Below are 22,098 nucleotides of genomic sequence, written 5' to 3' on the forward strand. Positions count from 1 at the left end.
GCAGTGAGGGCACACTGAGGGGGGAACAATCAAGACTCCTCAGTGCTGACTTGGTCTGGTGGCACTGTGGAGGCTACCAAGGCTCCAGCTGTGGTAGTTGCTTGTTCTTGCCAGCCCTCATCCTCTTGCAAAACCCTGGGCTGCCTTCCCCACCTGAGTGTCCACAGTAACCTCTAATTGAGGTTTACTGCTGTTCCATGGAAGATGCATGATGCAAGTGTCACAAGGCAAAGACCTGGAGGTCTTTATTTATTCTGAAACTTCTGTGAGCCATTCCTGACTTCAGGGAGGCCTACTTGAACAACCAACCATGTTAGAAAAATGTATTATTGTGATTACTATTGAAGTTCAGTGCTCCCAAGCTGCAGCCAAATCACAGTGGTGGGAGCTCAGTTTGCAGGGGTTGCTTAAAGTCTATTTGCAGCTTGATAACGTTTGTTGAAACTGCTTCGGAATTCCAGGTGCTTCAGTTATTTATGACTGATCAGGCTCCTGTCATCCATAAAAGTGTTCTTGACTGTAGCACAAAGATGTTTCTTCCCCTCACAGGGGAAGCTTCTGTATAAATTTCTTATACCACAGGAAGGAAGTTGCAGCACACAAACCATACCTGTGAGAGAAAATCATACGTTGGCACCTTTCCAGGGTGGACTGGGCCTCCCTAAGACAGCTGCAATAACCAAGTCAAACCACCTGGCACAAGCTAGTTAGGTTCAAAGTGGGCTTTTGTAGCTCAGGAGCTCCTCCAGGCATTCCAGAGCAGCTCGGGCAGGGCTCCCAGGCAGGCTGGTCCCTTACCAGGTGACAGTGTACTGCATGTGTTGTGCTCATTCCTTACCAGGTGACAATGTACTGCATGTGCTCGTTCCGCAGGCTCACCCTGGTCTGGCCCCCGATGGGCCCCCCTGGGACTGTGCTTCCTGTGGGGACAACACAGCCAAGTTAAATCCTTATCTGCACAGTGTGGAGCTGCACTGTGTGTAAGAGGGGAAGAAGGTGATTAATCTGATGGACAACCTGCTTTCCCTCAGGCAGTGGTGTTCCCAACTTCACAGAATCCCAGAATAGCTTGGGTTGGAAAGACCTTAAAGCTTATCTCATTCTACCCCCTGCCATTAGCAGGGACACTTTCCTCTAGACCAAGCCCTGTCCAACCTGGCCTGGAACACTTCCAAGGATCCAGGGGCAGCCACTGCTGCTCTGGGCCACCTGTGCCAGGGCCTCCCCACCCTCACAGGGAAGAATTCCTTCCCAATATCCCATCTAACCCTGCCCCCTGGCAGTTTGAAGCCACTCCCTCTTGTGTTATCTTTGTTGCTCCTGACAAAAGTCATTCTCCAGCTCTCTAGCTTTCAAAACAGTGGGCTGGCAGAACACAGGAAGAGAACTGAGGGAAAGGGAGGGAGAGTGATGTAAATTGGATATGGGGCTGGGTTACTCTGTGACTTACTGAAATCTGCATCAATGAAGATGGGCTCAGCACCAGTCACCCTGGCCATGGCCTCCAGGTCCCGGTAATGCCAGCGGTTTTTTTCAATGTTATTTTCAGGCACAAAAGGTTTCCTTTTTTCTGTTAGTCTCACCACCCCTGTGAGATCAATCTCATCTTCAATCTGAGGAGGAGTGCAGAAATAAATGTTTCAAGATTGATTTTATATTCTGATACATCAAGTTCATCAAGGAAAATGTGGCACCTGAAAGGTCTGAGCATAAACGAAGTGGTTCCCTGCAGTAGGGCAGTGCTGTAACACAGCAGGGAAAAAAGAACAAGAACAGCTCCTTGTTCATAAACCACATTATTTACTTAACAAAAAGGTGGGAAACAAAGATTTATTGTCTTTGGAAAGTGCAATGACTAATTAAATCATGTATGTTGAATCAGTATATCAATGCTGAACATAGCTCCTGCCTTTCTGGGTTAGTGATGGTGCCTCTGGGTAACCAAGGGGCACAAAGTAACACCCCCCATTCCCTGGATCCCCCTTACCTGTCCCTTCAGCCTGGTCTCTGGGTTCAATTTATTCCTGGGCACAAATCCTCGGTTGACTAAAATTGTGACCCTAGAGTTACATAAAGAAGCACTGCTCAGGAGTGAAAGGGAATTTATTCCTGCTGCTGCCTAGAACTAAAGACCAATGAAAGAAGCAACCCACATATTTGCTGTCACTTTTGCTGTCACCTGAGTGCACATTATAAAGGAATTTAAATTTAATTTCACACTGAGCCTCAGTGATGTCACAGACAAAGATGCCTTTTAAGGCAGGGAAATAGAGGTTTGTTATTAGGAAGAAGTGTTTTACGGAAAGGGTGATAAAGTTCTGGGGAGCTGGTGGAGTCACCATTCCTGGATGTGTTTAAAAACAGACTGGATGTGGCACTGGGTGCCATGGTTTAGTTGAGGTGTTGGGACATGGACTGGACTCGATCTCTAAGGTCTCTTCCAACCTGGTCATTCTGTGAATTCTGTGAGTGATAGATACAAACCCAACCACCAGGATTCAGATTTTCCAAGGAGAAGTGAGTGCTCCCACGGAGCAGGACTCTCCTAACTCACCCGAGCTCTGTGCAGTAGAAGGGGGTGACGACGTTGGCTCCGTTCTCCGGGCGGGATGTGATCCTCCCAGCTTCCCGCGCTTCCCGCTCGGGGTCCAGCAGCGAGCGGGGCAGGATGTAGAGCTCCTTGGAGTGGTCAAAGCGCCCTCTGACCTGCACAGGTCTGTACTCCAACTCCTTCAGTTCCATGGGGCTGCATGGAACAAGAGGAAAACAAAATTATGGCTGTGCTAGGTGAATTCAATCAGGAGATTTTATTGTGGGATTCTCCTTTTTCCTAATGGTTTGCTCTGCATGGAGCCTGTTGGCACACAGAGAGAGAAGACAAACAGCTCATGGAATATGGCTTAATATATTTCAACTGTCCCAGAGAATCAATTAGAGATGATCAGGAGCATGCAGGGAAAAGCTCTTTTCCACAGTATCACAGAGCAGGTGGCCTCACTGGCTGTGCATCCAGCCATGAGAAGTTTCTTTCCCATCCCAGATCATGAAATCCAACAACTGAGCCCTTCTGAGGGCTGTGCCAGGTGACCAAGTGACCTTAAAAAATCTCTCTCACATCTGACACAACTGTTCCACAAGTAGGGCAGGGCCTGCTGTTGCTCCAAGACTCTCTGTTGCAGTAAAAATTCTTTGGGATACCACAGACACCCAAATCCTCTTTCCCCAGCAGGATTAAAAATGCTATGAATTACATCCCACATTCTCCTGAACAGAGATTCATCCTTCCCCATGCATTTAGGGGAACTGACATATCCTTTTACTAAAAATAAAAAAATTATCAGGATCTCTTTCTAATTTGCTGACACATCCCAATTTCCATTGCATCCCTTCATTTTCATGCAGGTCAGTTCAGCACAAGCTCATTAGTTCATGGTCCATATAAAATATTCCCAGTCAGTGCTCTGTAGACAACAAACCATCCCTGTTTCCATACTCTAATGTCAGAGGGATGGGATCTGCTTGGATTCTTGATGCCAGCTGTGCAATCAAATCTAATTTCCACTTGCGCCGCTGAACCTGGAAATAAAAAACACAAAATGCACTCCTTAGGGTAGAACAGAGCAACATACCAAGCCCAGCAAGCCTTAAAATCTTGGTCATAATTTTCTCATCAGACCTGGCCAAATCAGGGTAATTTGAGATATGAAAATAGAGGCTACTGAATTTGAGGAAATATTTATGCTATAATAAAAGTGTAAAAAAAAAAAAAACTTCCTTTAAAGATTTACAAGAGGACACTTGGAAAACAGAAATGTAAAATAACAGCAAATCGTTAAACCTGCCTGTTGTATGAGCTAGATCAAACAGATGGAAAAACTTGACAGTCCTCAAGTGCTCATTTTTTGAAAAAATGAAATATTTATTTGTACCTGCCATGTGCCAAGACCAAACGTGGTCAGAGGGACAAGGAGAAGGCCCCACTTCAGCAAGGTATCCTCTCCAGATGTGCCAGCAGCTGCTGTAGAACTTTGTGGTCTGCAGAACCTCAAACAAGCATCTACAGAAAACCAGAAAGAGAAACAGGATTCAGAGAAGAGATGCTAAATTCCTGCAAGAAATATTACATCTTGGTGCTAGGGTGAAACAGGGCAGAAGCCCAAACAAATATTTTCTTACCTTTAGTCTTTTGAACCAGACCAGAACCTCCTTTAGTTAGAGGGCATCCAAAAACTGTTCTTCTGATCAAGCACTGTGATACCTACACAGAATAAGAAAGATCCTTTGCAATGTTGCTGCTTTATAAAACTTGTATTTAGGTGATATCAATGATTGATGAGTATGTGAAACATTGTTTATCCATTGATTTAAGTCTCAAATGAGCAACTGCCTGTGAAACACTATGGGTTGGGCTATAATTTAAATGAAACAAGATAAAATTTCTGTTACAGAGCTGCCTACAGCAGAGCAATGAAATTCCATCCATGCTATCAGCAAACACACAACAGCTTTATCTATTCCTGACAGAAACAAAGGGCTATAGGGGACAGGATCAGGGGACAGGACAAAGGGATGGGATGAGGGAATGGCATGAAGAGACAGGATCGAGGGACTGGATCAGGATGAGGGGACAGGATGAGAGAACTGGATCAGGGGACAGAATGAGGAGACTGGATCAGGGGACAGGACAAATAGGATGAAGAGACAGGATCAAGGAACAGGATCAGGATGAGTGGACAGGATGAGGAGACTGGATAAGGGAACTGGATCAAGGGACTGGATGAGGAGACGGGATCAGGGGACAGGATGACTGGACATGATCAGCGGACAGGACAAAGGGATGGGATGAGGGAATAGGATGAAGAGACAGAATCAAAGGACAGGATCTGGATGAGGGGAGAGGATGAGAGAACTGAATAAGGGAGTGGATGAGGAGAGTGGATCAGGACAAGGATGAGGGGTCAGGATCAGAGGACAGGATCAGGGAACTGAATCGGGACAGGATGAGGGGACGGGATCAAAGGGCTGGGTCAGGGAACTGAATCGGGACAGGATGAGGGGACAGGATGAGGGGACAGGATGAGGGGACGGGATGAGGGGACGGGATGAGGGGACAGGTTGAGGGGACAGGATGAGGGGACGGGATGAGGGGACGGGATGAGGGGACAGGTTGAGGGGACAGGATGAGGGGACGGGATGAGGGGACGGGATCAGGGGACGGGATGAGGGGACGGGATGAGGGGACAGGTTGAGGGGACAGGATGAGGGGACGGGCTGGAAGGGCCAGATCAGGGAACTGAATCTGGACAGGATGAGGGGACAGGTTGAGGGGACAGGATCAGGGAACTGAATCGGGACAGGATGAGGGAACAGGTTGAGGGAACAGGATCAGGGAACTGAATCGGGACAGGATGAGGGGACGGGATGAGGGGACGGGCTGGAAGGGCCGGATCAGCGGCTTACCCGCCCGGGCCCCGCTGCCCCGAGCCCGCCCCGGGCCCGGCGCTCCCTCAGCAGCCGGGGCGCCGCCCGCAGCAGCGGCAGCGCGGCCATGGCAGCCCCGGCCCGGCCCCGCCCCGCCCGGCCCGGAACGGGAAGCGCGGCCGGGCCCGGCCCCTCGCCATGGCCGAGCCGGAGCTGCCCGAGGCGGAGCGGCTGTTCCTGAGGCAGCACCCGCTGCTCAGCCCCGCGGGGCCCGGCAAGGTGCGGCCGTGTGAGGGCTGGGGGGCACCGTGAGGCTCCTGAGGGGATGGGGCCGCCCCGCCGAGCGGCACCGCGTGGTACCGGCGGGCCCGAGGGGCTTGTGCAGCGCTGGAAGGGCGAGGAGCGGAGCGCTGCTGTGCCCTGGGCTGGGCACGGGAAGGATGATCAGACACGGGAAGGGGCTGCCCGGGGTGTGGTGAAGGCACGGGAAGGGCGATCAGACACTGGAAGGGGCTGCCCGGGGTGTGGTGAAGGCACGGGAAGGACGGTCAGACACTGGAAGGGGCTGCCCGGGGTGTGGTGAAGGCACGGGAAGGGTGATCAGACACTGGAAGGGGCTGCCCGGGGTGTGGTGAAGGCACGGGAAGGATGATCAGACACGGGAAGGGGCTGCCCGGGGTGTGGTGAAGGCACGGGAAGGGTGATCAGACCCTGGAAGAGGTTGCCCGGGGTGTGGTGCAGCCCCCATGCCTGCAGAAGCACTGCGTGCCGCGGCGTGGTTGGCAAGGTGGGGATCGGCCGTGGGTTGGACCCGATGGTCTCAGCAGGTTCTTTCCATCCGGATGGATTCTGAGATTCGGTGGGTTAAACCCCTGTGTTTCCTGATCATTAATGTTGTTTTCAGGTGAGGTGCAGGCTGACAGGACATGAGCTGCCCTGTCGCCTGTCGGAGCTGAAGGCTTACACCAGCGGAAAGAAGTACCAGCGGCTCACCAAGGCAGCCAAAGAGTTCGACTATGGCACATTTGAGCCCCACATTGTGCCCAGCACGAAGAATTTGTACGTATTTTCCCTCCTGTGTTGTGCTTTACACTTTGTTCAATCTCAGACATAAAGGCTTTACAAAGTTCTTAGGTATTTATGAATTTGGGGAGACTGGGAAAGGCTTTATAAAGTATTTATCAACTTTGAGCAACTTGCAGTGCTTGTAACTGAAAAGTTCTGGAGTCACAGCGCACTTTAACTCTGTTGCTGGTCCTTTCTGTGTCTGTCAGACACCAGCTGTTCTGCAAGCTCACCCTCAGACACATCAACAAGCTTCCAGAGCACGTCCTGCGTCATGTCCAAGGGAAACGTTACCAGAAGGCCCTGAAAATGTGTAAGTAGCTTTTCTGAAGCTGTACCAGGCAGCATGTCTTTCCCAAGCTGTTGAGGTTCCAGTGGATCTCTCTGAAGTGGGTGGCACAGCTTTGTTTAAATTGATAGCAGTGTGTTACTGTGTCCTCCTCAGCTAGGAAGGAAGGTCTCAGATGTAGGGAGCAATTGGCTTCTAGCAAATACCTTGGAACAGCCTTCCTTAAGAGAATCAGCTCTGAAACTCCCCCAGGGAGTGTGATTCATGTGTCCAGCACAATCTGTGTTAACATCTTCCCTGGTCCATAGTGTTGCTGTAGATGTATATTTGGAGCATGCTGGACTTTTGAGTTGCATTTCCTACAAGCTTGAGCTGGGAATGGAAGGACTCAGGGGCTGGGCAGCTGGTCAGTGCTGCCTGATCTTCTCTCTTAGATGAGGAATGCCAGAGGGAAGGAGTGGAGTACGTCCCTGCCTGCCTGAGGCAGAAGAAGCAGCGGGCACAGCACCCTGATGACCAAATGAACGGGAGCAGGCAGCCTCACAGGAAAGAGGAGTTCTGGGAGCCAAAGTCCAGCGAGGAGGATGGAGAGGAGACAGATGACAGCATGAGTGACCTGTACCCACGTGAGTGAGAACCTTGGTGTCATCCATGGCCTCAAGGGAGTTGCTTGGTTAATTGTCTCTTGGTTTCGTTACACTGCTGCTTGATGCTGGTGTGCCAGAGGCACCTGACTTCATCCAGTTGGGAGTCCTTGGGTTTTAGAAAAGCTTACCACCACCAAATAAGAAATAGTCAATGCTAATAACAAGTTGGATCATGCAAGGTGTGAGGGAAGGGATATGAGATCTGCTGGGATTTGCTGTTTTAGAAATCTCCACTTTCCTTGTTTTCTCAGCAAATCCTGGACAGAAGGTGGTCAGGCCGTTCTGCTTAGATCTGGAGGTGCAAATCCATCTTGATGCAGGAGCAGAGGTGTAACATTTGGCACCACCTGTGCTGAATAGAAAGCACTAAGGCACATTTCCAATAAAACACCAGCGTGTTTATTTCCCAAGTATTTCAGTAGTGACACGTGGTGACTGAAAGCAGCTTTAAAGCAAAGCGAGGGGAGGCAGAGCCTGCGTGCACAGGGAACTGATTTTGAGCTGAATCTTTTTTAGCTGCGCTCTTCCCAGAAAAAAACCCATCAGCTCCAGAGCCCACAAAGGGCAGCGATGACTTCGTGACAGACAGCGAGGACGACGGGGCCAAGCAGAACGGAGAGCACGGGGCAAGGAAGGACAGCAGCAGAGCAGCTGGCAAGAGAGGAAAGGTGGGAGTCATCCCACTGCCTGTGCAGCTGGGATCCCAGCCCGTAGGTGTGCCAGCTATTCCTGTCTGGGAACCAGCAGAAGGTGCAAAGCTGTTCAGAATAGATTTTTCCCTGTGTGCCAGACAGTGACTTGCATCCCGAGGTGTGAATTCCTGCCAGGCAATATTTATCCTGGCTGGGGTAGTGAGGGATGTTCCTGCCTGTACAAAGAGCTCATCTAGGGTGGGATCCTGCCCCACACCATTGTGGAAGGAAAGCTGATGTGTATCCTGTGGATACTGTAATTGTTCTCAAAATATCCAAAAACTTAAACTTTTGCAGTCACAGAGTCTCTCTAGACCATTTTTCTGCTACTTTTGAGGCACTACCTTACTTTATAAAAAATGTGTCAAATTAAAAAGTTAGGGCTGGATAAAGTTTGGATTCATTGCTGCAGGGAGCCTGTCAGTTTGTACCTAATGAAACCATCAGAAAGGGCTGCTGAGCTGCAGGATCCTGGCTTCATGAGCAGACTTGGGCTCATTCTGGCTCCTGAAGGAGATCACACTCAGTTTCTGTTTAAGCTGTCTCAGGCAAGGCTTGATCTGGATGTTGGAAATAAGCTGATTGACTTTTTTTTTTCTCTACAGAAACAGACAGGCCCTTTAAAGAAGAAATTCAAGAGCCATCACCGAAAACCCAAAAACTTCAAGAAAGCAACCAATGGGAAATAAATTCTATGATAAATAACCAGGATTGAAGCATGTTGTGTAACAATTCCAGTGGGAGCCCAGGATGGAGTATCTGCCCATTCCAGTTAACTGTGACAGGTGTGGAGGGGAATAATGGGGTGGAGTTAAGTTGCATTCCAAAAGCTTCAAGTCAGCATCACACTGAGGGAAGGATGTCTGCTGCAGTCAAGTCCAGATAGCTCAGTTTTTTCCAGAAAGTTGGTTTTTGTTAGGCAGGAAAGCACAGCAGCTCAGTGGTGGAGTATCACCACCCACACACGCCAAGTGGATACAAAGATGCCATTGTTTTATTTTGATTGTTTTCAAAAATCAAAACATTTTCAAACACAACTAAGGTACAAAATACAGCATAAAATGAGAATTTATATTTTTTTTTTTCCACATAGAAAGCAAAAATATATTCAGAATGAATTCCAGAACACTTTGCAGAGCCAATTGGTAGCTGACATCCTGCTTGTGAGAGCTTCTCAGCCATGGGGAGAGGTCACTGAATTTCTGGGAGATGCACAAGTACAGCAGTGTATGTAGGAAACCAGAATCTTCTGCATCAGGACTCACAGTTAATAAGTCTGCACGTTGTGCTGCCTAGAAGTAATGGGTAATGCCCTCCACCTAACTGTGCCCCTGGAATACTGAAGTATTCCTGCTGCAGGGAACAGTAACAGTTCCTTTTCTAGGGTCTTTTGTTGGAAAAGGGACTTGATTTTCGCAGAGGAAACTGGTCAATATTTCAGACTAGTCTGTCATCCAGCTCCTTAGTTACACAGGACACAAGGAAGTTGAGAAAGACAAGGGGCTGCTTGCAGGAGCAGTTTCTGTCATTTATAAATACTATGAACATCAACAGCAGTTCAGGTATCTGAGAGTGGCTGCCTTGATCAGTCTAGAACCGTTGGAAGACCTGCAGTGAAACAGTGAAAGCCTCCTGTGCTGCAGATCTGTGACTGAAAGGACCAGTTTGTTTAGCTAGGAAGAGACACGCACATGGAACACGTGAGGTCAAGACTTTTCTTGCAAAACTTGCTTGAAAAGAAAGCCATCAGTGACCTGACCTTAATGCTGAATTCCCCTCCCATCAGTCTGGACATGGGGATTGGATTAGATGATCTCCAGAGCTCCTTTCCAACCCTAACTATTCTGGGATAGCAACTGGCTTCCTCCAGCAGCAGCACATCTTGCCCTTACAGAGGCTATGATTCCCTTAAGATGATGAAATCACTGGTTTAACTTAACAGTGCTCTTCTATTTTTCATAAGTTCTTTCAGCCCAGTTTTCTCTCCTAAAAAGCAACTGTTTAACTGAACTGTCCAGGTGAGTGTCCTTATCAGGAGCTCCCACTGGAGATGTTCAGCTGAATTCCTCCTTGAACAAAGAGCTGAGCATCTTCCTCAGGGGAGGCAGCAGAGCAAGGAATCAGTTTAATGGTAGGAAGCTGGTAGGGCTCATGCTGTCTAGAATTCCTCCACAACCTAGTGTATCAGGTTCACACCTATTTGACTAAGAGAGGACAAAAGGCCTCCCTGAGCAGCACTAAGCAAGGTCATGGCACAGAGGTCGTGGCACTGAGAAGCCAAACAGGGCCTTCCTCTCCTCACCCTCCCGAGTTCCTCCTAGGGAAGGCCCATCCTTGGCTGCTTCTCCACTGCCCAGGCTTTGCACTCACATTCCTCAGCTATAACCGTTTGCAGAGCTGGCAACAGGGGCCACTTCCACATTTCCACATCCTGCACAGCTCAGGGTGCTCTGAGGTGGCACAGGAGGGGCTGTCCTGGAGACCTCAGCAGCCCAGCTCTTCAGTCAGCTCGGACTCTTACAGCCAAGAGACTGACAGAAGTGAATCTAAGAAGCAAAGACTACAGATTAGGAGATTGACTGCTCTCACCTGGCAAGTACTGAATGCACAGAAAAGGGGAGTTTCTGTCATTCTCAAGACATTTTCACCATTAACCTGCAATTCAAATATAAATTTGGGGCATATGTGCATGGAAGCTGGTTAATAGCAGAAAGGAGTTTTTATTATGGAACCTGCAGCACAACTTGGCTCCCTTCTTGGGAATTCAGGAGGGGCAACTTTTGGGGAAAGAATGCAGAATAAAGAATTCTTTTGGCACAGAATTTTCACAGAATCTAACATTCTGTCTCTTCAGGATTATTTCCCCCAGTTCCTTTAAATCTGATTAGCAATACAGGATTCATGATTAACAATACAGGATTTCCCCTTGTTCCCCTCAAAGGCAGAACTGGGACATGTTAGAAAACCCTTCCCTTTTCTCACCCAGAAAGGGGTACAACTACTTCCAGGGTTTTCTTTTTGCCTTCTGTTCTGGAGCAGGAAATACCCTTCCCTGCTGAACAAAAGGGAATTACAGGCCTCTGAGCAGCAAAATAACAGTGACTTTCTAGGTTTTCTTTTTTGCTGCTTTCCACCTTGATAAGCAATGCTATAACCAGCCATGGAACTCCTTATGCACAAGACAGTTTTGATAAGGGCAAGAAAGGGGATCCACTTTTTTAGTTATAGCTACAATCCAACACCACACTGAATGATCCAGCTGTATCTGCTCACCTTTCTGCAAATTTTAACACATTGCTGATATTCCAGACAGCAACTGTTCTACTGCAATTCACTGAAGCATCAGCAAAATGCAGGTTCCTTGGGTTAGTTCCAAATCTAGGAAGTTAGAATAAGCCTAGGCAACATTCCTTGAAGAAATAGGATTTCATCTATCGTATTACTGGTGCCACAGTAAATCAAATTCAAAACATCTGTGCCTTTTATAGGAAGGGGGCATGTACGTGTAAAATGCTGGCAGTTTTTGTTGAATCCATAGAGAATCAGTTCTGGACTTAGTACAGTATGTCCCAAGAAGTGTTGCTATTCCTGTTACCACTCTTTTTTCTTCTCATCCATGGAGACTCCACCAGGACCCAGTGCAACCACGAGGAGGAGCCCTCCAATGACAGACATGGTCTGGAAGAAATCGTATTTGAGGAAGTCGTGCATGGGCTTGTAGGCTGGGACGGTCCAGAAGGCATTGAAGTAGATGTTGATGCCAAACAGCCAGATGACCAGAGTCAAGGCAGCCAGCTTAGTCTTGAAGCCAATTGCCACCAAGATAATCAAGGCTGTGCCCACAATGTTCTGTAGAATCTGCAAGGAAAAAAGCCATGAAAAAGGCCATGTACTTACACTGTGTTTAAATAGATACACCACCATCAGAGCAGAGCTTGGATAAGTTTAGTTGTCATGGCATAGATAACCTAGTAATATTTTCTGAAGTATTAATTTTACTTATAAATTTCAATAGCATTGAGCAGATCCTGCAGCCCACCTGGGCACTGGTGCTACGTTCTAGTTGCTCAACTCATACTTTAATGCTGGGATACTTACAGAAAAGAAGTTCATGTCAAAGTGTAGCAGTGTCATGAACATGAGGACGAGCAGCACACGTCCCCCCAACTGCATGTACTGCTTTGGGGAGCTCTCCCTCATGGTGGGGACACCAGCAAACATGCTCTTCCCCTCTGAGCGGGACTCAGCCAGAAGCAGCAGCAAGCCTCCCCCAAGGGCAAGATTCCTACACAAATGGGGGAAAAAGGAAAAGAAAAAAAAAAGCAATTTAGTACAGCCTGCACTGATCTATATCTGTAAAGTCTTATCTGATAATTTCAGTAAGGATTCTCTCTATGTGAGAGTGAGGAGTGACTGGCTCTGTGTTAGACTTCCCAGCCCCAGCAGCACCGAGCACACCCAGGATTTGTGGGAACACAGCCTGCCAGGGAAGTCCAGCACCCACCACTCAGGCACAGTTGCTTCAGGGGCTGTTACAACACGAATTTCGTTGTGTTCAAGTTATTCTGTACCTCAGGTTTAGCCATATATGCCAAAGTAGTTCAGAGGTTGCTTTGAGAAAACAGAGCAGCAGCACTGCTGAAAAGTTACACATTGACAGGGCTGTAGTAAGCCCGGAGTGGAGCTCTTGTGCTGCCTCCCCTCAGAGGGGTGCAAAGGCAACACCCAGCCATCACTCAGGGCCTGACAGGAAAGCTCAGGTTTATAATCTTGTCTTCTCCTTAGGGAAGGTGTTAAGAGGTTTAAAACCCTAGAAACCACTCCAGCGACCACATGCTGTAGTTTCCTCAGAAAATGGCTTCAGTCATGCAGAAGCAGAGTTGTTATTTCAGCCATTTAGGAAATAAAAGCAACTCTGATCAAGTGTAGAAAGTTGAGCTCTCAGCCAGGTTAGCAGAGAAGCACTTAGATCCTAGTGGGTTAGGATTATTCTTTCCCTTCCTGAACCTGCTGCCTACAGTTTAACACAGATTCTCCTGCTTTTTTCAGGAGATGTCATTTCTTCTTTAATGTAAATGCATCACTTGTAAAATCTTTCTAGTAAATACTATGTAGAAATGTCACTTCCTCTGCCACCAAGTGTCAGTTTTCATTCTGTTTCCATAAAAACTTCCAGAAGCAGGCCTACCTCATCAAGAACTTCAGGTCCCATAGAATGCTGTATGCAATAGTCTAGGCAAAGAATAAAAGAAGTTAAAACACCATATAAATGACACTGAAGTTCTGAATTTCTGTTACAATCCCAAGTCTGTGCAAGCCACAGCAGAATTTGATTATAAATACAATATAGTGAGGGAAACAAGGTAATTATATCAGTGTGGTCCAGTGAGTCTGTGTAACACAGGGATGGGAAGCCAGAATTTGATTTGTGCTTTAGGGCCCCCAAAACTCCCTGCAAGAATGCTACTAGATAGGATTGTTTGTGATGGGAACACAACTGAAGGCCAAAGCAACTGCAAGTTCCACATTTGGCTCATTAACTGACATCCACGTTAAATTGCCAGTTACTTCTGCTAAATTGGTCAAGGTCAAGTATTCAATGAATGTCTCCAAGCTGACTAATTGCAATTACATCTATTGGGCACATCAGGAGAACAGAAACAGCAAAATAGTTCAATGCCATCAAGGACTGGCACTAAGCCAGGGTGGAGAAAAATTCCAGGGTTGCAAGTTATATTTAAACATGTTGGGAGTAGTGGGGCTAAGAGAGATTGAAAGGTACAGTTTAGAAGGGATGAAGATTTAAGCCTTTTACCTGTAATGCTATAATTCCAAACAGTCCAAAGCAGGCATATTGCACAAAGTTCCTACTCAGCACCAGGATACAGCCACCTGAGTTGGGGAAATTGAACACAGTTACACTTGGAAAATCTCCTGCAGGAATGCTACCTTGGATTTTCCTTTTTCTTTTGTGAGATAGCTGTTAGGGCAATCATGCTGTATTCCTTTTCCTTGAAAGGATAAAACCCAGAACATTTCTAAAGTCTTCCATCAGAAAGCACTGACAGCCTTTGTCACTTTGACACGAGTACTGGCAACTGCATTAAATTAAGGTGACCCTCTACACAAAATAGTGAGGGCAAAAAATCTAAATCCAGACACAAGCTAAGGAATTGGCAATCAGGAACAGTAAATCAGGGACATAATATAAACAGAACAGGATTTTTCCTGTCTCCATTTCTGACCTGAGCCTGAGCCCACCCAGCACACACATAGCAGTGCACTCCTGGGATTATTTTGATTCCTGGGCTTTGGAAATATTTCCGACACAAGCACCTCACTCAGGCTTAATGCACCCTCTCCTGGGTAAGAATTTGCCTTGGAGATGAATGCCCATAAAAAAAAGAGGCCGAGAAAGTCTCAACATTGCCCCATTTAAGAGAAAAGGAGTATTTAATTTAGAGAACTCTGGGTGTAGTTTGTAGTTATGGATGCATGTACAGAACTGAAACCAGACTGTCCTGATGAATTCTTGGTGTCTCTGACTCAGAGGTAGTGTGTCACAAGAAACTCTCTACAGCTGCTTCCAGGAAAGGCTGAAGCAGATCAATTCAGAGTTCTTTTCATTCAGCCCATGTAGTACTATCAGTTCCGAGCTGTCAGGAGCTATCAGGAAATCAGTGAGGCATCCCACGCTGCCAGGATTAACAGGGCTGCAGCCACGCTGGAGTGCTCTGCCTGCACTTGAACAACCCCAGAGCCACTTACTCAGCTGCCCGAAGAGGTTTAGGAACACAAAGATAGAGGCCAGGAAGTAGCCACAGTTCCACGTGCCATCGATGTAGTCCCTCTGTTCACTCCACTGGAACCACATGCGGATGCCATCCTCCAGGAAGGTGCTGATCAGGCACAGCCGGGCCACGTGGGGCAGGTACTGCTTGGTCACCCTCAGGAACTGCAGGGACACACAGGGCATTAGCAGGGGAGGCAGGGAAAGGGACACTGCAGGGATAACACAGCCCTGCTCTCTGCAGACTGAGGTCAGCAGTTCTCATGCACTCAGGGTCACCAACATCCAGAGAGAAAGTGGGACTTGGATTTAAGGAAATGCTTCTTCACCCACTGGGAGCAGCATGGGAAACCTGTTGTCATTCTCCACTGGACTAGAGTTGGAAAAAAGCAGAATCCAGCAGCACATTTTTGTGTAACAAGAACTGTGCTTTGATGGAGCTCTCGCTAATGAAGGCTGACCTTGGTTTTAGTTTCTCTATCTGAGGGTTTCATGTTACAGCTCAGCTATCAGATAGCCCAGAGCTGAAAGGGCAATCCTGCTCCCACCCATGTGCTCAGGCACTCAGCACCCTGGAACAACCCGGATTCAGGGAGCCAGGCTGACAGAAGACAAGTTCTGTACAAATTAAAAAAACATTACTAAATTGTTTGCCAAGCTTGTTCCCTCCAACAGCTCAGTGCAAACAAAGCACATGTACTCGAGCAGCAGCAGATCTTAGCTCCATGTAACCACTGCATGGAACTGCACCCTCTGTCCTCTCTAGGCAGGTTTTACTTCCATTCAAAGGAGCATCTTCTGCAGAAAGGAAACAGAGGTTTATAGCCACACTTCAATGCAGTGGTTAAAAGGAAATTATATAATCATGCAACAGGTGCTGAGCTTTAGTGTTTGGGAATGGAAGACGTATCTGGGCCAACTTCATCTTGCAGGCTCCTAGACCAGCTTGCTCTACAATTACAACAATAAAATCAACAAATATAAAATTGCTAGAGTCTACAAGGTTGTGTTCTATAGGGCTGTGGAGTGGGTTAGGACAAGTATTTAATTGTCATCCTATTTTCTAGGCAGCATTGGTTATTACTTAATTGAGACTTCCAGGAGGAAGGAGACAAAAGCCACTTCTGACAGTTTATTCCTGCCAGCAGCAATCAGTCAATACTAAAGCCTATGCAAATGACAAGCCTAGCTCACTGTGCAACTACAGATTATCACAAGAAAAAAAATCAGCAAACATCCTTAATAGTCAATTAAATAGTTAATATTGGAACAAACTGCACTGTCGTCCTGTATCCAGAGTCTAAGGGTCAAAATTCACCTTAATCAAGTGCATTTTAAGTGCAGCTGTACTCTGCCTCCTGAAGGCTGCCACTTCAGGCTTTTTAAAGCCATGTCAACAGTTGGATGAATGAGTCAGAAGAGAATTTCTGATCTTTGTCACTCACTGAACGAGACACACATCTTGGTTTACAGCTTTCCTCCCTCCTGGGTTTCACTGTGAGGCTGAGGAAACTTGCTGAGGAATACTAAGAATAAAGTTCTTACAAAGCAGAAGTCATTTGTAAGACACAGAACAAACACCTCTGGTCTAGAAAGAAATGAAAGGTGACAAGTGCTGGGAATCTGTAAAGAAAGGATAAAGACAGAGCTGTGGAAAGGCTGAAAAAAGCAGCAAATAGTAGAGAACATCTTCCTCCAAGCCTCATCTTTGCTGTTTAGAAGTGGGAGCTGACCTCATTTTCCCCTTCCCTGGAGCATGAACAGCACAGGTGAAGGATCCAAGAAGACATTTAACATTTACCTGTTCTCTTGGCACACAGAGGGAATTTAACACTGGCCATTAAACACGAGTGCACACATCCAATCGGCTCCAGACAAGTCAGAGAGGCTGAAGCCCATGGCAGATACAGTGCTAAGCAACCTCACAGCACACACAGCTCCTGGAGCTGCACTCAAATTGAAACCTCTGTACACAGCAAACTCAAATAAGCTTCAGAAACAGCCTGTGGGAACAAAAAGCCAAGCCAAAGGAACCAGGAGATCCAGAGAGAAAGGAAGAGAACACCTACACCACGACTACAGGAAGAGAATGTAACAGGCATCAAGTGATCTCACAATTAGAGGATCTGGGTGTAAATCACTGGAGTAATTTAACTAAAGATGGAATAAATGACAAGAAACATGAGAGCTCCAGCAGTGGGACTCAATGAATAGCACCAATCACCCTGGGTTTGGCCCTGTACAGCAGCAGCACTGTGTGCTCAAAAGCTGCACCCTGAGCCCACTTCCTTTAAGATTCACACAGATAAAGTGGCACACATGGGAATATTGCAGTCTGATATCTGCAGCTAAGAAATGGGACCTGAAACACACCCTGCACTGAGCACAGCACATCCAAATCCAAACCCACTGATGGAGGTGGCAGCATTAAACCCACAACATCAAATAACTGCACGGCTTTTTCTGCTCTGGGCTTTGCATCAACTGCTCTACACATGTCCTGTCTCCTTGGAAGAGGTGAAACATTATGAGAAAAGACAAGAAAATTCTAAATAAAACTATTTTAAAGAAGAACAGCTGGTTCTGTGTTGGCCAAGTCACTGACATACACCAAAAGGGCTTTGTGTTGCCACTTCCCCCTCTAATGGGATTAGAAAGGCAAAGATAGAATTAAATGCTCCTTTAAGTTTAACAACCAAAGATGTACAAGAAGATCCAGGGATCCCTTAATCAAAGTTCTGCTCAATCCCCCATTTTTCTAAAGGAGGACTGAAATTTTCAAACCTATAAAGGCCTGACCAAAAGAGAGGCAATAAAGTGATTCATTTGGATCATTTCATCACATTTGCTGAAAGTCCACCCTATTTTGATAAAAGTGCATATACCATGGTACAATTACAGGTATTGTAAGTCCAATAAATGGACATGAGTTGGGAATTTTTGCAGATATGTTCTGTCCAGGCACAAAACTTTTTCCTGTGTATTCTTGAATCAGGGAAGTTCTGATTATGGTGAGGAACAGCACACTGCCCATCTATATGGAAACCCTCCTGAGCTGCACAGCATTATTAGTCTAGAGCTTCTGATAAGGCATATCCCAAATATCCTGAACACTTTTAAGGGATTGTTTTAGAGAACAAATTCCTTCAGCAGCCTGGGACATTCCTGGAAAAGGATGCTCAATCCAAAAAGAAAAAAAAAATCACTTTCTTTCACTGGCTTGGATACATTCACTCAAAGAGATCCACCCCAAAATCAGGCACAGCAAAACCCATCACATTCATTAGCCCAGTGCATACAAAATACTATAAAAAAACTGGGAATAGGCTTTCCCATTTATTTCCAAAGGCAGGAAGAGGGCTCTGACCCACTAGAGCATTGCCAGCAATATTAATTAGGTTTTTAATTGCAGGAAGATTTCTCAATGCTTTTCCCTTACGAAGTGTGCTTTATACCAATTCCCTTTTCCAAAAGGCTATTTATTAATGAAACCTTTAAAATGGTACTTTTAGTAATTTATTGCATTTTACTATAATTCTTCATGGGAAAATTTTTCCTCAGCCTAACCAGAACAAGCTACTTGGCTTATAATGATAAACAATCAGTGCTCTGCCATGATAAAGTTCTGGAGAATATTTTCAAATTCAGTTTTTTTAATCTGACTAAGTTCAGACTAACAATGAAATGTTTTCTTCTCCCTTCCATTTTTTGGAAAATAGGATATCGAGGACAAGAAATAATGGGTTGAAACTGAAATGTAAGTTAGAAATTAGGGACAAATTCCTTCCTGTGAGTGTGGGGGGGCCCCAGCACAGGTTGCCAGAGAAGTTGTGGCTGTTCCATCCCTGGAAGTGCCCAAGGCCAGGTTGGACAGGGCTTGGAGCAACCTGGGATAATGGAAAGTCCCTACTCATGGCAGGGGTGGAACAAAATGGGCTTTAAGGTCCCTTCCAACCCAAATGGTTCTGTGCTTTTGTATAAGAATTACCTGGACAAGATACATCAGCATTTATCTTGAAAAACAAATTAAACTCCCCCAGTCTGGCTCTCCCTGCAGCCCTCTCACTGCTGTGCAATGACTCAATAGTCTCCTCGCATTTTTGTTCATGAATCTTTTTTTGAACAGCAGAAATACCAAGCACCCACATTCCTAAGGATTTATTCCTAAAGATTATTACAGACATTAGGAATGTTGCCTGAGATCTGCTCCCTCTTAGGAAGGGATTACAAAGGAGAGACAATCCTAAACATTCTGTGCAGGCCTCAGTTACAGCTATTGGTGGCTGCACTGAAGGAGGTGCCAAGTAATGTTTTAACAAAAATCACTAAAAATTGGCTTAATTTCTGAGTATGTAAATTACTGAGTTAGTAACACTGGGCTGGTGTTGGTGTCTCCTCCACTGCAATTCTTACAGTTCAGAGCAGCCTATTACCAGCAATCTCACCCTAGGATTGCACCTCACTCGACCTAAACACGGAGATAACGGAACCAAGTGAAAAAAAAAAAATCCTCAATTTTTTCTCCTGCCAGTTCAGCTCTCCAGTTCAATGACAAAAGTGCTGGTGAGAGAGAAAAGGGGAATGTAGCCTTGGGAGAAGTAGGGCAAGCCCTTTCACTGACAACAGGCTGTCTGGCAAGCTTAGCTGCCTGTAAGACAGTGCACTAGTTCACCTCTGGATTAAGAGCCACTACTACTGCTGAGTATCTTGGCATCTAGGGCATAATTTGTTAATTCAAAGGGAAATTACAGTATCTGAGAAAAGCTAAGCTTTACTGCTTGAATTTAAGGAACAGATTATTCTTGCTTTTGTAAGAGACATTCAGGATTTCCTGATAAGCCATGGAATTAGCTCTAACATTCTCCCACAGGGGTTCTATGCTACAGAAATTAAGACTCATTATGTGTTGAGCACTAATAGAGAGAGTGGAAAAAGCAAGAACATCACTGAGAATGCATTCAGCTCCCAGATCAGCCATTGTCCAGCCTCCACCAGGGGAGTTTCAACACAATTTCAGCCCAAACATTCCAAGTATTTTTTTTCATCCAAGATGAACTAACAGCTCCTGTAATGCCAAGTGTTAACTGCACAATATATACCAAAGGTTAGTGTTTAGCAAGTCACTCCCACATTGGTGTGACACTGAGCTTTAGCAGCACAGACAGCACTGAAAGGTTCTGATTGAGCTACCAGTCAGAATTATCACAGGAATTATTACTCAGAACACCATAAAAATTCTTTTTCAATCTGATGGTAAGAGGAGCAAAACTCTAAATTCTGTAGCTTAAACACAGGACTCATCTTTAAACAGGATGTGGCCAAGCACAAGTAAATTTGTGCCATTTAAAACTCACTTCAGGAGGAGGCAAACTACATTTAAGCTGGACAAAAGAGCTTTCAGCAGAGTGAAAAAAGGGGTGTTAAGAACATCTAGAAATAACCCCACAGGAATAAATAGAGAGGTGTTATAAAAAGGTCAGGACAAGCATTGCAAATTTTGGCAAGTAATGTGAACACTGCAGTGATGGTTTACTTTCTCCTCTAAAAGGAGCAAGAGGACAAGGTAAACAGAGAATGACCAAGATAATCCAGATATCCCTTCAACTGAGTATTCCACACACCACAAGAAGCTCTGTCTCTAAATCAAGTTTTCCTTCTTCCATCTGGAGGTGGGGAGGAAGTGCAGAACAGGTTTTCCCAGTGAAATCAGTGAAAGACACAGAGGCAGCACAGCCCCCTCAGAGCTGTGACGTGTTATTGTGCAGCACACAACTCACACTAAATCACAGTGGTTGTAGAACCAGGCAGAATCAGATTTTCCAGCCAATTTGCTGAATATGATTACTTGCAGCCTCTTATTGTCGATTAGATGAATCACCATGACTGTGAAGATCTTTGCAACACCATCCCCAGCAGAGCAGCTACTTACACTCAAAATATTCCTGTTGTCAGACATTGTAAGAGATCACAAACTTCTATTTAACAGAGAAATCACTCGGGCCTCCACTGAAATAAACGTAAGAAGGTTTACAAGACAACATCAGCTTGTTTGCTTTCCTTTTGCCCCAGTCCTGAGCACAGAACCACGGTGCTGACCAACCTTTTCCAGTTTGGCCTTCCAGACATGGATCAGGGTTCCATGAAATCACAGAACGGTTTGGGTTGGAAAGAGCCTAAAGCTCATCTTGCTCCAAACCCCTGCCACAGGCAGGGACACCATCCACTAGCCCAGTTTGCTCCAAGCCCTGTCCAGCCTGGCCTTGAACTCTTCCAGGGACCCAGGGGCTGCCACAGCTTCTCTGGGCACCCTGTGCCAGGGCCTGCCCACCCTCACAGGGAGGAATTTCTCCCTAATATCTCATCTAACCCTGCCAGCTTGGATAACCTGGTCAATCTCCCATCCCTGCCAGCTCACACCGGCTCCCCACACCCTCTGTGCCCTCTCCACCAGCCGGGACGGCTCCTGCTGTCCTTCCACTGAATCCCTGCCGAGAGAAGCCCTGTCCCCAAGGAGAACTGGCTGCGGGGGAGCCTCGGGCGCTCACCCCAGGGCAGGGGCGGCCGCTGGGCCTGAGGCGGTGGGAGCCGGGCTCGGGCTGCCCTCGGAGACAACTTACAGGAAAGATGGAAACAGACTACTTCCACCAGCAGGAAGTGAGAAGGTAAAGTAGAATGGCTAAAAATCAAAAGAGAGTTAATTTAGGCTGGGTACTGGGAAGGAATTCTCTATGGGGCCGTGGCACAGACTGCCCATGGAAGAAGCAGCGGCTGCTCCTGGATCCCTGGCAGTGCCCAAAGCCAGGCTGGACGCAGCCTGGAGCACCCTGGGCTCGTGGAAGGTGCCCACGGCACGGCTTGAACGAGACGATCTTTAGGCCCCCTTCCAGCCCAAACCACTGCACGGCTCTGTAATCCCACAAACCCGCGGCCCCGAGGCGGCAGCGCCATCCCGGCCTGCCTCAGCCGGGCCCCTCAGCGTGGCCCCGGCGCACAAAGCCCGCCGGGCAGGGGCGGGAGGGGGGGAAGGCGGGCGGGCACGCACCTGGTCGGCGAAGTCCTCGGCGGTGTTCATAATATCGCTGTGGCCCATGGCGGGGCCCGGGCTGGCTCGGGCGGGCGGGGCGGTGGCGGGGCCGGGCCGCGCTCGGTGCAGGCGCTGCCACGTCGGACGGGCCGGGCCTTGCGGGCGCCGCC

General features: G+C 47.0%; 3 protein-coding genes across 4 annotated transcripts; 1 reads left to right on the plus strand and 2 right to left on the minus strand.

The window, feature by feature from the left end:
- Nucleotides 1–220: 220 nt before the first annotated feature.
- SURF1 (SURF1 cytochrome c oxidase assembly factor) lies at nucleotides 221–5,594 on the minus strand. The gene is made up of 9 exons (XM_077787900.2): nucleotides 5,461–5,594; nucleotides 4,177–4,258; nucleotides 3,930–4,057; nucleotides 3,494–3,576; nucleotides 2,555–2,746; nucleotides 1,988–2,060; nucleotides 1,451–1,613; nucleotides 839–920; nucleotides 221–610 (listed from the first exon to the last, which is right to left on the minus strand). The coding sequence occupies exons 1-9, from the start codon at nucleotides 5,548–5,550 to the stop codon at nucleotides 544–546; spliced, it is 960 nt and encodes a 319-aa protein (XP_077644026.2). The 5' UTR covers nucleotides 5,551–5,594; the 3' UTR covers nucleotides 221–543.
- Nucleotides 5,590–8,819, plus strand: SURF2 (surfeit 2). Its single transcript, XM_021543556.4, has 6 exons — nucleotides 5,590–5,700; nucleotides 6,326–6,480; nucleotides 6,696–6,799; nucleotides 7,210–7,401; nucleotides 7,939–8,090; nucleotides 8,720–8,819. The coding sequence occupies exons 1-6, from the start codon at nucleotides 5,620–5,622 to the stop codon at nucleotides 8,801–8,803; spliced, it is 768 nt and encodes a 255-aa protein (XP_021399231.2). The 5' UTR covers nucleotides 5,590–5,619; the 3' UTR covers nucleotides 8,804–8,819.
- Nucleotides 8,820–9,086: 267 nt separating this feature from the next.
- On the minus strand, nucleotides 9,087–22,095 carry SURF4 (surfeit 4). Of its 2 annotated transcripts, XM_085594189.1 has the most exons (7): nucleotides 21,947–22,095; nucleotides 20,834–20,910; nucleotides 14,883–15,069; nucleotides 13,930–14,006; nucleotides 13,303–13,346; nucleotides 12,213–12,399; nucleotides 9,087–11,972 (listed from the first exon to the last, which is right to left on the minus strand). In XM_085594189.1, the coding sequence occupies exons 2-7, from the start codon at nucleotides 20,858–20,860 to the stop codon at nucleotides 11,706–11,708; spliced, it is 789 nt and encodes a 262-aa protein (XP_085450315.1). In that variant the 5' UTR covers nucleotides 20,861–20,910; nucleotides 21,947–22,095; the 3' UTR covers nucleotides 9,087–11,705. The 2 variants fall into 2 exon arrangements, with proteins under 2 accessions (XP_085450315.1, XP_021399230.1); XM_021543555.3 differs by lacking the exon at nucleotides 20,834–20,910.
- Between the last annotated feature and the right edge of the window lie 3 nt (nucleotides 22,096–22,098).

This window comes from Lonchura striata, chromosome 17, assembly GCF_050655825.1.
Source record: "Lonchura striata isolate lonStrDom1 chromosome 17, ASM5065582v1, whole genome shotgun sequence".
NCBI lineage: Eukaryota > Metazoa > Chordata > Aves > Passeriformes > Estrildidae > Lonchura > Lonchura striata.